The 13348-nt window shown below is 38.0% G+C and overlaps 1 protein-coding gene and 1 long non-coding RNA gene across 3 annotated transcripts; both read left to right on the top strand.

The window, feature by feature from the left end:
• Nucleotides 1-2152: 2152 nt before the first annotated feature.
• On the top strand, nucleotides 2153-5204 carry LOC132599912 (uncharacterized). 2 transcript variants are annotated; one of them, XR_009567082.1, is made up of 4 exons: nucleotides 2153-4300; nucleotides 4402-4525; nucleotides 4698-5014; nucleotides 5114-5204. It is a non-coding gene; the product is annotated as an uncharacterized LOC132599912 (long non-coding RNA). The 2 variants fall into 2 exon arrangements; XR_009567090.1 differs by having other exon boundaries at nucleotides 4745-5014.
• Nucleotides 5205-7159: 1955 nt separating this feature from the next.
• LOC132613881 (KNR4/SMI1 homolog) lies at nucleotides 7160-8138 on the top strand. Its single transcript, XM_060328172.1, has 3 exons — nucleotides 7160-7492; nucleotides 7633-7746; nucleotides 7830-8138. Exons 1-3 carry the CDS (start codon nucleotides 7160-7162, stop codon nucleotides 8136-8138), a joined length of 756 nt encoding a protein of 251 aa, XP_060184155.1.
• The last annotated feature ends 5210 nt before the right edge of the window (nucleotides 8139-13348 follow it).

A 13348-nucleotide genomic window follows, 5' to 3' on the forward strand; every position in this document is an offset into this window, starting at 1 on the left:
ATTCATTTTCCAAGAACACTTGTAATAGCAAATATATATAATCTCTCTCTAACAATCGATTCGGCGGAGATCTGTTGTTTTCATCCCTATTGCATTTCTTTCATCAAGTATTTCATATTGCTACAAACATTCATATCCATACCAAATCGCTATTATTGGCCTCTTTATTACGAAACATTCACACACTTATTTTCTCTATCAAATATACTTCGAGATCCAAACACATATCTTATACTCATTTACAAATTCAATTGATTATCCAAAACCGGGGTAAACACAGTGCTGATAATTTAATATAGGTATTGGATTCTTGGAACTTAGACCTTCTGAAATTGCAGCAGTAATGGAAATGTCTGTTTCACCCCTACATGAGATGCAAGTCTTTTGAGGCAAGACAAACTTTTTTTATGCTCTTGATTCTCGAGGTATTGCTTTATTCACTAATTGTTTTGGAGTTAAACCCCCATTGAACATCCTAATTCTGTGTTTATTATTATTGATGAATTAAAGTTTAATAGTTGCCTTCTCTGCATCTATGTGACCATGTCTATGTTTTTATTTAGTTGGGGGAATTCACTTGATGTAAAGCTCTAAATTTAAACCAGTGTACTATTGAGTCTGATGCAAAATCATTTGTCATTCTCCATTTTTTCCAACTTTCCTTAGAAAACTACCTAACAGGTTGGTTTTTGTCAAAGATTTAATTAAAAGCTTTAAATTATTTCTTGATGAAAAGAAAAAGAACCCCACTTCCTCGGCCTGTTCTATTACGTTTTTTTTTTTTTTTTCACATTCTAAATTATCATGTACAAAGATATACAACTACACTTTAAGAGTCATGCAGTTATGAAGAGTACAAAAACAAAGGTCAATAACAACATACCCAGTGTAGGTCTGGGGATGGTAGAATGTACGCAGACCTTATCCCTACATGTGGGATAGAGAGGTTGTTTCCGATAAACCTCATCTCAAAAGAAATAAAGAACCTTTTTTCACATTAGATTAGTTAGACCATATTAGAAATGGGAGTTGAAGGTCAAACACCCGATGAAAAATTTGTACTATGTGTTGTATTGAGAAGACCAACCAAGCTTCTATTACTTTTGGTATCTTCATCTTTTCCCATTATCCCCTTGTGTCCTGTCCTCTAAAAGGACCTATCCAGTACCATTAGACCCGACACTATATATCAATACACAGATCCATCAACTTTAAAAGTCACACTTTGAAAAGCTAAAAACGACGAAAAGCGCAGAAGAAAGTTGAGAAACTCACTGGATTTGACACTTAGAAGCGATGAAGGAGATAGAGAAGGCCAGAGAGTACATTCTGAACTCTGGAATTGTGCTGAGCTATTAAGAGTGAAATGGAGTGATTATGTATTTAAAGTGTAAATAGAGCACGTGGTTTGCTAAAATCAATTGTAGCATACGCGCGTCCCTTTAAAATGGCTTGCAATAAAATTGATTTATCCTTGTTCGTACTAGGGGTTGGTTTGGTCCCATATTGATCGACACTTTCTCAATTGAACAAAGAACGTCAACATTAGAATGAGAAAGGAAACATTCAGAAGTCCTGCATACCTTTTAGACTAAAAACTAATTGCAATTTCTATTGTCTCATTTAGTTTGTCCCATGAACCTTGATGGGGCTGATCCACAAAGCCTAGGAGCTGAAAAGAATTCTTCTTTCAAATAACCATTGAAGTGCACAACATCAGACTATGTGCGAAATCTCAAAGACTTCCATATCAAACGCTATTGGATGTATCTTTCCTCACTAAGCAATTTGCAAATTGTACTCATTACATGAAGAATACAACACTGCGTTAAGTTCCAAAGCAGAATGTATACATAAACTTTATTCTCCTTTACTATCACTACTGGAATTACTGAACTCTTTTGTGGATTGTTTATTCTCCTTTACTTTTCACTACTGGAATTACTGAATTTTGAGCTATTAGAGATTTGGTACCTGCGTGTGGATTTCGGTTATCTTGATTTTCTTCCTTCATCTTTCTTTACCAGATTTTATATGCATGTCATTATTGTTGACTGACGCACCTGGTCATTATTGTTGACTAAAGCACACTTAGTCTTGCAATGCATGTCAAGATGTTCCAAAAGAGTTCTTTCAATGTCTAGACTCTAGACTTCCTTCAATAAAATCTTCCAGAGCACTCAAGCTCACAAAGCTTCTACATGTCATTTGATATTGATATTTTTGCCTCAATGGGGAAAATCTTAATCTATTTATAAACTGTTTTTTCCTGACAATGTAGGAGTGTGTTTAAGAATTTCTTGACTACTTGCTGTAAGGATATATGTATATTCTAGAAACTCAAATTGGGGTGGATAATGTAAAATGTTTTACTGTACTTACTCATCGTCTGTAACTATAATTTCCTAGAACCTATTTGGAAATCGGCTTGCATATTTTGGAGGGCCAGAACGGACAACGCTATTTTCTGAAAATAATGAAGTATACATATATTTTAGAAGCACATACATTTCATCATACAAATCTAGTAGAAGTGAATTACTAATTTCAATATAAAAAATAGGACTTATATGGGTGATGTGGTCAAATGCAGTGATTTTTAGCTTGGTTGGTTGTGTCAACGGTATCTCGCTGTCACCATTTTGTTTGACACGTTCCACTATAGTTTCTTTATCAAGCACTCAATAAATTTTGTGTACTGGTCTTCCATATGAACTTGGTGAAGCTTTAACTCTTGCAGCGGAGATCAAATGTGTGTGGAAGAGTTCAAGCTTTTCTCCCATAATATGGGATGTCATTGCCATACACGACTCCTCTAATTTGTTTCCTTTAAAGTGTCAATATCAGTTAGAAATGCAGTTAAATCATAGTTATAAAAAGTTGATTATTTATTATATAAAAGATAGAGAAATTACCTCTTCATCTTCTAAAATCAGATTTTGAAATCTTACCTTTTTCTCATTACTTTCTCATTCTCAACTTATCTCCACAATTTGGATTTTGCACGTTCAATCTGGTGTATCAGTTGTTATTTGATTGATGTTGTTTCTTAATGCCACAATATCTTGGTAATAAAGACAAAGTTCATCAGAAAAACATAGCCAAGGAAGAAATCAGGAATAATAGCTAACATGCACGTAAATATGTTGGCAAGACATTATTCAAAAAGGAAAAAATTGATCCAGATAAATAAAGTGCAATGACAAACAAAGATTGCGCAAATAACTCTTAAAACAGAGCGCTCAACCCATATTTGACCATATACAAATAGAGGAAAATGGGTCAAATTATAACAGAGTTAACCAAAAAACATTACACATACAGTACATTACACTCGGATGTTTTGTATAAAATAACAATTGATACACCAGATTGGACATGTAAAGTTCAATTTGTAGACATAAGTCGAGAAAGTAATAAGAAAAAAGTAAGATTCCAAAATCTGATTTTATAAGATAAAGAGGTAATTTCATCTATCTTTTATGTAATATATAATTAACTTTTTATAATTATGATTTAACTGCATCTCTAACTGATATTGACACTTTAAAGGAGCAACAAATTAGAGGAGTCGTGTCTGGCAATGACATCCCATATTATGCAGACAAGCTTTAACTCTTCCACACATATTTGATTCCCACGGCAAGAGTTAAAGCTTCACCAAATTCATATGGAAGGCCAGTACACAAATTTTATTGAGTGCTTGATAAAGAAACTATAGTGGAACGTGTCAAACCAAATGGTGATAGCGAGATACCGTTGACACCACCAACCAAGCTAAAAATCACTACATTTGACCACATCACTCATATGAGTCATAATTTTTCTACTGAAATTAGTAATTCACTTCTACTAGATTTGTATGATGAAATGTATGTGCTTCTAAAATATATGTATACTTCAGTATTTTCAGAAAATATATGCTGAAAAAACTCTTACTAGTCGTGGGAGTTGTTGTCCGTTCTGGCTCTCCAAAATATGCAAGCCGATTTTCAAATAGGTGCCAGGAAATTATCATTGCAGACCATGAGTAAGTATACTGAAACATTTCATATTATCCACCCCAATTTGAGTTTCTAGAATATACATATATCCTTACAGCAAGTAGTCAAGAATTTCGTAAACACAATCCTACATTGTCAGGAAAAACCAGTTTATACATAGATTGAGATTTTCACATTAAGGCAAAAATATCAAATGTAATGTAGAAGTTGCTCAGGAAACAGAAATTGCGCATGAAGGAAAGAAGGGGATTAGACTGCACCTAGTGTAAACAACATTAGTTTGGACTGCACCCAGTGTAAGCAGCATTAGTTCCTCGGTATTATGTTTTCCCATACTTATAAGTTTTATTTTAGCAAAATATCTGTGTGTACGTATATTAAACCATATTTGATGCAGGTGTAAGTTCCAAATTGATCTTACTGACGGTAGTGGATCGACAACTGCAGTGCTTTCTGGTGATCTAGCTGAATAAATGCTCCCCATGGCAGTAGACGACATATTTGACACAACATGTGTCAAGGTATATACTTGGATCAATTATTTATTTATATTAGTGTATGTTCTTAGTTTGCTATTCTGCTGAAGTTATATGAGCCACAATTGAATCATTTTTGGCATGCAAAATATCGTTACATTTCAGCTTCATTTTACCGGGTACTTTAGATCTAAAAATTGGCTTCTTCCACTTCCAGAAACAACTCTTTCCCACTAACCATGTCAAAGACACGTTTTCAAACAGAATCTTCTGAATACAATTCAGAAAGTTATCTTTGGAGAGGTACTAACAGTGTGCAAGCAAGTCTATCAGTTTTGTCCTACATACAAAAGGAACGCATCTTTCTACCAATTACTGGCGAGAGAAATAAAAACAAAGTCAAGCCTCTAAGTACAAACGGGGTAGAAGTGGAAGCAACAGTGGTGATATCTGAATCTTGAAGCGCAAGGATGAAGCTAGATCCACCAACACCATAAAGAAAATGGAAATGTCAAGTCCCCTTAAGTATCTACAGTTGAGATTTGGTTCTTTCCTCTAACTTCTGAATGCATATGATTATAATATAATTCAGCATAGATTTGCTTCTTTTTGCTCTAATTTTTTACTTTCCAGCCGCAGGGAGTGTCTACCTTTTTGGGGATCATGGGATCTTTTGCTATTGAAAAATAAAACATCTGTGGGTACTCAATTGAATGGTAAAGTCTCATTCTCCTCCTCTTCTCAAATTTGTTTCTCTTGTAAGTTAATCCAAGTGAACTTATGAATGAAAAGGGAATGTATTATTGCCAATGTGTTATTTTTAGGAATGACTGGATGCTACGAAGGTATTTTATGGTGGTGGTGGTCAGTGATTAAGAACTAGGGAACGTGGTCATGCTATTTATGACAATTTTTTACCGCTTCAACGTTCTAGCTTTACCGGTAAAACATTGTGCCACTGTCCTTCAAGTTATTTCAAGCAAGTTTTTCCTTGAGCATATAGGATCAGTTGATCTTTAATACATATTGACATCTATTTGGGTTTAATATTTCATATTTGTTTGGTTGTCGAAGAAATTTCTTCTGCAATAGGAGATGTTAGTATATCAAACTCTATGTAGGCTTGTTATGATTGTGAAGATGTGTGGCAATTGCTGTTTACTAAGTAGGAGTTTCTGCCGTCTTATCTTCTTTTTATTTGTTTGACTAAAACAATCTGTTTGGTGGTGGCTTGAAGAAAATGCATTCTTTTCTTCAACTTTTGATTATGTGATTTTTTTCCCCCTGTGGTGCCGCATTTGAATTCCATTCATGATTTGCTTTAAGTGGTATCGAGACTTTTTTTTTTGCCTCTGTAACTGCAACATTAACAAAGTCATATATGTTATGTGATGTTCTTACAACTGAACAAAATCGCACTTGATGGTTAAATTATACCACAAAAGAAGAGTTGGAAATGTAAACCAGATAAATGAGATTCTGTTTCTTTTGACTTCATGGCCCTAAAAAGTCAGTGTCTGGGTGAAAAAGAATCCCAATCTTTTTAAAAGACGGGAGAGATGAATATATAATAGTAATGCTTACTGCATAAAATTAAGACCTGGTACATAAAACATCAATGAATTTTGATCGTCAGTATACAGGTTAACTTTTCACCGATTCCACTCTTCCATTTCTTTTGTTGAACTACATATGTATTATCTTCTTCAGGATTTCAGTAGGTAACCATATACTCTGCCAAGTTGGATGGAAGAATGGTTGCCTTCCGAACTCAAATATAGTGGAAGAGGACCTTGTATTCCAATTCCAATGAGAACATCCTAATCATTTTCTACAAATTAAGTAAATGATACCAACCATATACATTGTTAAAGGACTGAAAATCAGTGGGGAAGTTGTTGCCAAAGAACCAAAAGTTTGCTATATCTTTCCTTGCATTAAGGAAATAAAAATAAAATTAGTTTTTATTTTTCTTAGACTGATCAAATGGTTAGCCTCTCAAACACGTCTTAGATTAATCCGAGTGTTTATTTTGCTTGTAGTGATCATATGGTTAGTCTCTCATTCTAGGCTTTGCGGACTAGTTTTGTTATGAGGTCTGCTGACTTACTTCAAGGCAAACAACTGGTTGAGCTTGTAAGACTAGTCCACATGTGTTATATTTTGTTATTTTTGGTTTAATAAATAATTAAGTTAAATCCTATTAGATGTGGAGAAGTTATTAACCGGTTATAAAACTTCTCACTTCCTCCCAACTTCTACGCGCTGATGGAACGTGTAGATAACCGTTCCAAAACCTCTAACGCATAAGTTCTCTCTCTGTCAAATTTGAACACTCTCTCCATCAAAATTGTTCTGTAAAGTAACAGAAAGAGCGGGAAAAACTATTCTCAAGAACAATGAAGAAAAGACTTCCGCTCAATTCAAGTCAAGATTCCGATTCGGGTATGTTTTCTTGACTGAATTACCGTTGTTATGAGTTTATGTGAAAATCATGTAGTTCAATAATCCTGAAATTATTGATAGGATTTCATATTAGATTGTTTATGTGTACAATCTATAATTCGTGAAAATCCTTAAATGTGGTATCAGTGCACAAGTAATGAAAATCCCGTCATTACTTCCTCAGAATCTTCTGGCACTAATCGCAACCCTAAAAAATAAGTACTTCTATAAAGAATGTCAGACCAAGTCGAAAAACTTGACTCTATCAGTAGCGAACATACCGCATCTGTTTCAAAATATTTCCAGAATACTGATGAGATGGAAGGACAAGACAATGGAGTAGAAGTTACTAGTCAATCCATTAAGAAAACAGAGAAGTCGAGTCAAGATAACGAAAACCTGTTCTCTCAAGACATGCATGAGGAAGAGGTTGTGTGTGACAAAGAGGAGCAAACTGCAGAAATCAACAAGGAAACTAAGGAAGCCAATAATGTGCAAGAAGATTTTGCAAAAACCATGAGTGAATTGGGGGATGTAAGGCTTTCAGAAGAAGTGAAGGAGAGACATGTTCCTTCAACACAATAAGTGTCTGAATCTGAACTCAGGACAATTCCTGTGTGGGACAAGACACCAGGTTCCTCCATGATGAACTTAGACTTAGTTTTAAGTCCTGAACCTGTATCCATGATGTTGTACCTTTGGCTGAGATTTCACCTGAGAGGGATCATGGTCATGATGATCATGCAAATGAATCTGATGAAGATGAGATACCACTTGTTTTTAAGCTGAGAAAAATATTTGGGAGTGAACCTGCATCCACAGTGAGGACTACTTTTTCTCGAACAGCACCTAGAACCAGACTGAGAAAAAAGGCTGAAAAGTGGCCCTAGACTCGACTCTTAAGGCCAATAAAGCAAAAGGTACCAAAAAGACCAGAGGTTCTCCGGTAAAAAGTCGATTGATTGATGAAATTGAGCTAGTCAATGTGGAAACTATAGCTGTAAATGATGATGATGATGATGATGAAGTAGAGATAAAAGGGGAAGATGCTCCACTTGAGAAGAAAAATTCTAAGAAGAATAAGGAGGAAAATAAGAAGCACAGTGAGCAAAGAGTCACACCAGTTGGGGGTGACAAGTCGACAAAAGAATCTAAACCTTCAAAGAAAAGGAAGAGCAGAAACAATGAGGAATCAGGTTCCTCAAAGAAGTAGTGGATGGGAAAAACAGTTGCTTAAAGTGAAAAGGAAAGCAGGAAAAATCTGAATAAACAAAAGGTACTACTTGGTAGGGTGTTTGACCTTGAAATCACTGACAAGTTTGGAATAAGAGGACTGCTTGAAATCGTTGATTTTCAGTAATGGAGTCATTTGTTTGCTCCACTAATTCCAAGTGCTTACGAGGCACATGTAGCTGATTTCTTTGCAAATCTTATCTACCTTGATGACCATAACACTCTCATTATGTCACGACCCATTTTCACTAAGTCGTGCGGGCACCTACCTTTCCCACCTCGGTAGGCGAACCCTTAACTCAACATTCAAAATAATAGAAAATAGCAGAAGAAAGTAGAATAACGTAAGTCTCACAATATAATATAATATCAACAAATGCGGAAGTAAATGAAATCCACCCTAGTATCTGGTATGGTCATACAAGAGCATCTAAATCCAAATACTAAAAGTCTGAATAATAATACATAAGTAGTCTCAAATCATGTCTCAGAATAGAAAGCAAGACATAAGTAATAGAAGAGTCTTCAAGATCAGCGGACGCCATGCTCACCCTGGAAAACTCGCGTGGAAGCTGAATAGTCGATTAGCCACGGGTCAGAGAAGTAGATCCGACCAGGTACTCTGCATTCATAAAAGAATGCAATAAGTGCAGGTCAGTACAATCAACAGTACTTGTAGGCATCATCGGCCGACTAAGTATAGTTAACACAATTCAGAAGATAAAGAAGATAAACAAGGAATCTAGCAAGTATAAGTCAATATAATCATAATAGATATCCATCATCGCCTACGTAAGCATCTAAACCCAAATCTGTCAAGTCCGAATGTACCCGATCCAATCCAATCACCACAATAGAATCATCAGAATCCATCATCATAACAGAATCATCGTAATCCAATCATCACAACATCTCAATCAAGTCATAATGCAATACAACAACAACAACAACAACAACAACAACAACAGCCCAGTGAAATCCCACATCTTGGGGTCTGGGGAGGGTATAATGTACGCAGACCTTACTCCTACCAAGGTAGGATGGCTGTTTCTGAGAGACCCTCGGCTCAATAGAAGCATAAAAAGGGGGTCAGATAAGGTTAAAAGATTTAAAACGATATTGCAATGAAATAATGCAAGCGACACAGTAAAACAGGATAATCAAGGAATTCAAAGCGATATGAAAATGCAAATCACGAAAGCGGCACAGATAAAATAGAGTAATCAAAGTACAGAAAGTAGCAAATAATAACATAAATCAAAGCACAAGAAATTATAATGCGCTAATGCGCCTACTAATAAGGAAAGATAACGAGACTTATATACTAGCCTTCTACCCTAATGTGGGTCCTCCACACCTTCCTATCTAAGGTCATGTCCTCGGTAAGTTGTAACTGCGTCATGTCCTGTCTAATCACCTCTCCCCAATATTTCTTTGGCCTACCCCTACCTCTTCTGAAACCATCCATGGCTAACCTCTCACACCTCCGCACTGGGGCATCTATGTCTCTCCTCTTCACATGCCCAAACCATCTCAGTCGCATTTCCCGCATCTTGTCTTCCACCGAGGCCACTCCCACCTTATCCCGAATAGCCTCATTTCTAATCCTGTCGCTCCTAGTGTGCCCACACATCCATCTCAACATTCTCATCTCGGCAACTTTCATCTTTTGAACGTGAGAGATCTTAACTGGCCAACACTCCGCCCCATACAACATAGCCGGTCTAACCACCACTCTGTAGAACTTGCCCTTCAGTTGTTGTGGCACCTTCTTGTCACATAGCACTCCTGAAGCTAGCCTCCATTTCATCCACCCTACCCCAATACGATGTGTGACATCATCGTCAATCTCCCCGCTGCCTTGCATGATAGACCCAAGGTACTTGAAACTACTTTTCTTTTGGATGGCCTGAGCACCAAGCCTAACTTCCACGCCAACCTCCTGGGGTGTCTCACTGAACTTACACTCTAAGTACTCTGTCTTGGTCCTACTCAGCTTAAATCCTTTAGACTCCAAGGTATGTCTCCAATCCTCCAGCTTAGCGTTAACTCCGCTACGAGTCTCATCGATCAGGACTATGTCGTCCGCGAAAAGCATACACCATGGCACCTCACCTTGAATTTGTCGCGTCAATCTATCCATCACCAAGGCAAATAAAAACGGACTAAGAGCTGATCCTTGATGCAACCCCATCACAACTGGAAAGTGCTCTGAGTCCCCTCCTACTGTCCTTACTCTAGTTTTGGCTTCCTCATACATGTCCTTGATCACCCTAATGTATGCTACAGGTACACCTTTAGCCTCCAAACATCTCCATAGGATTTCTCTTGGAACTTTATCGTAAGCCTTTTCTAGGTCGATGAATACCATATGCAAGTCCCTCTTCCTCTCCCTATACTGCTCCACCAGTCTCCTCACAAGATGAATGGCTTCTATAGTTGAGCGTCCCGGCATAAATCCGAACTGGTTCTCTGAAATAGACACGCCTCTCCTCACTCTCATCTCCACCACTCTGTGGTGCAATAATGGTATGAATGTGATGCCATGCCATGCAAATGAGGTGTACACATGTACTCCGGACGAAAATATCGACGTCTCGGTAGCACAACCTAGCGTGACTCGCAAATTCTAAGTGCCACACGTCTCGGATCTTTGCCCAATAGACAGACGGGACCCGGGCTAATTGCTCACAGGGGGAGTCTCACCCGCACCACCCTGGGGGACCCGCGGAGCCCATGCACTAACAACGATTCCGAAATAACATCGAAATCGGTCATGCAACAATGGTGCCGGAATAGCACATCGGACATCGGCCATCTCACAGTCACTTAAGTAAAAGAGTCTGTCACACAATCAATGATTTCAGAATTGAACCTCGGACATCGGCCTTCTCACAATCACTCAAGTAAAAGAGTTTATCAAATATCATTTTCATTTAACCAACGATTTCGGAATGGATCTTCGGACATTGGCCTTTTCACAATCACTCAAGTAAAAGAGTCTATCAAATATCAGTTTCACTCAATCAACGATACCGGATCATCACTGTGTATCGGTCATGCATGAATATGAGAGAATGCGTGCAATTTATATGTCAATCATCAACAATCAAGTTCAATATCACACGTACCACAACAAGGTACGCCAACAATGCATCACATCACAATACCAACAGTGGGTATGCCAACATATATCAAGTCAAGTACCAACAGTGGGTACGCCAACAATATATTCGAGTACAAATACCAATCACGGGTATGTCAATTCTATCCAAATCATGACGATAAGACAGAAGTCGATAATTACCAACCACACATGGCATCAAGCCAACACAATTGAACAATCAAGCACACATAACCGGGTGGCTAATCTCAACACACATCAGGGCCCAACCTAAGACAATATCCATCCCAACTTCATACCCGAAGGTTCACATGCTGTCTCCGGCATTGGATCTAAATATGTGATTCACTATATGAAGTCTCACTAAAGGTAAACCATAACCTACCTAGACTGCCGAACCGCAACACCAACAAGTCACTCCATTGCCTTGCCCTTCCTCTAAAGCTCAGAACTAAAGTAGTCTAATCATAATCGAATTCTATATTAGAAATCATGAAGAATGATACTAAGATTGCTATGATATCAACTAGGTCCATTTTAACCCTAGAAATTGGGGAAACGGGCCCACAAGGGCAAAACGGGAAATTTGGGGGCAAAATACCAAATTAAGTACTAGGAAATCATAACCCAACCATTAATTATTGATTTAACTCAAGAATTGGTCTAAATCTAATTTCAAGTAAAAACCCCCAAATTGGGTATAAACCCTAAGTTTCCAAATCCGAAATTCAATGTTAAAAGTGGGAGATATATGATCAATTAGCTTAGATTCATCAAATCTTAGCATTAACATCATCAATTTATCATACATGACCCTAAGCAAAAGTGTCCCAAAACCCTCCTCCAAATTCCATCTCTAGGAAAATGTTAAAGTGAAGGGAAGAATCTAGAATGATTGTGATTAAGGAAGAGTAAAGGATTAGGCAAAGTTTACCTTCAAGAATTTCTTCAATTTATCTCCAAGAACAGTTTCTCTAATCCCCAATATCGAGATATGAAATAATGAGAGTCTAAAACTTATTTAAGACACATTTAATGAAATATAATTGTCCGTCACCGCCACGGCAGTTGGAATGCCGCTACGGCGGCTGGGATACCGCCGCAGCGGTATAGCCCATATCACACATGACCGCCCCAGTGGTCATCACGCCGCTACAGCGGTGCCGCTGGGGCGGCTCTGGTGCCGCCATTGTGGGCACCAGACACCAGAATTCCCACAATTTTCCAAGTCTTCAATCGAAGTTCCGGGTTATTCTCGAGGCTATCTGCTCACAACTCGATCACCTAAACCCATATAAAAATTTGTTGGGAACGCGCTCGTGGTCTCGAAATTTCCAACGGAGGCCTCGTTGACTGAGTCAACCCCCGATGCCTTGATTCCAATTTCCCATCCTAAGTCCCAAATGCATTAGGAACCGAACCAAATACCCATACAGGTTCTAAACAACCATCTGAACCTCTCGGAATCGACGGAATTTCGAAAAAGGTCTGTTTGCCAAAAATTTAACTTTAGGTCAACCATTATTCACTTTAAGCCTATATTTTCACCAAAGTTACTCGAATTCAGTCTAGACACCCCGGGAAGCGTATCAGCAGTCCCTTCGAGTCAAAAGCGAGCTAATCAATGCTCCGGAATGGGAGAAAACGCTGAAAGAACTACAATGACCAAAGGTCGTTACACATTACATCGGTCAGTGAAACTGAATTTGAGTTGACTAAGAGGTACTGGGAGAAATTTTGGGAGGCCCTACAGAAGGAATAAGAACTATTAATGGAAAGTGGAAGCTTCAAGCATCTTCAAAGCTGTGATCGCTGAGGATGTTGTAGAGGATGTTGGTACGAGGGCAAGACTTATGAAGAAAGAGTTGAAAGCAGAGTACCAACTTATGTTCGAGTTGGTCAACAAGGTGCTGAGCAGAGGGTCGAACTGTTGCTTCTATCACTGATTTGGTCCTTATGGAGGCATTGACTAACTTCCACTCTATCAACCTTCCTGCGATCATGATCGAGCATATAATCAAGGTGGAGAGGGTACGAGAGGGAAAATATGGGCTCTCATACGGGTT

This window comes from Lycium barbarum, chromosome 1 (assembly GCF_019175385.1).
Source record: "Lycium barbarum isolate Lr01 chromosome 1, ASM1917538v2, whole genome shotgun sequence".
NCBI lineage: Eukaryota > Viridiplantae > Streptophyta > Magnoliopsida > Solanales > Solanaceae > Lycium > Lycium barbarum.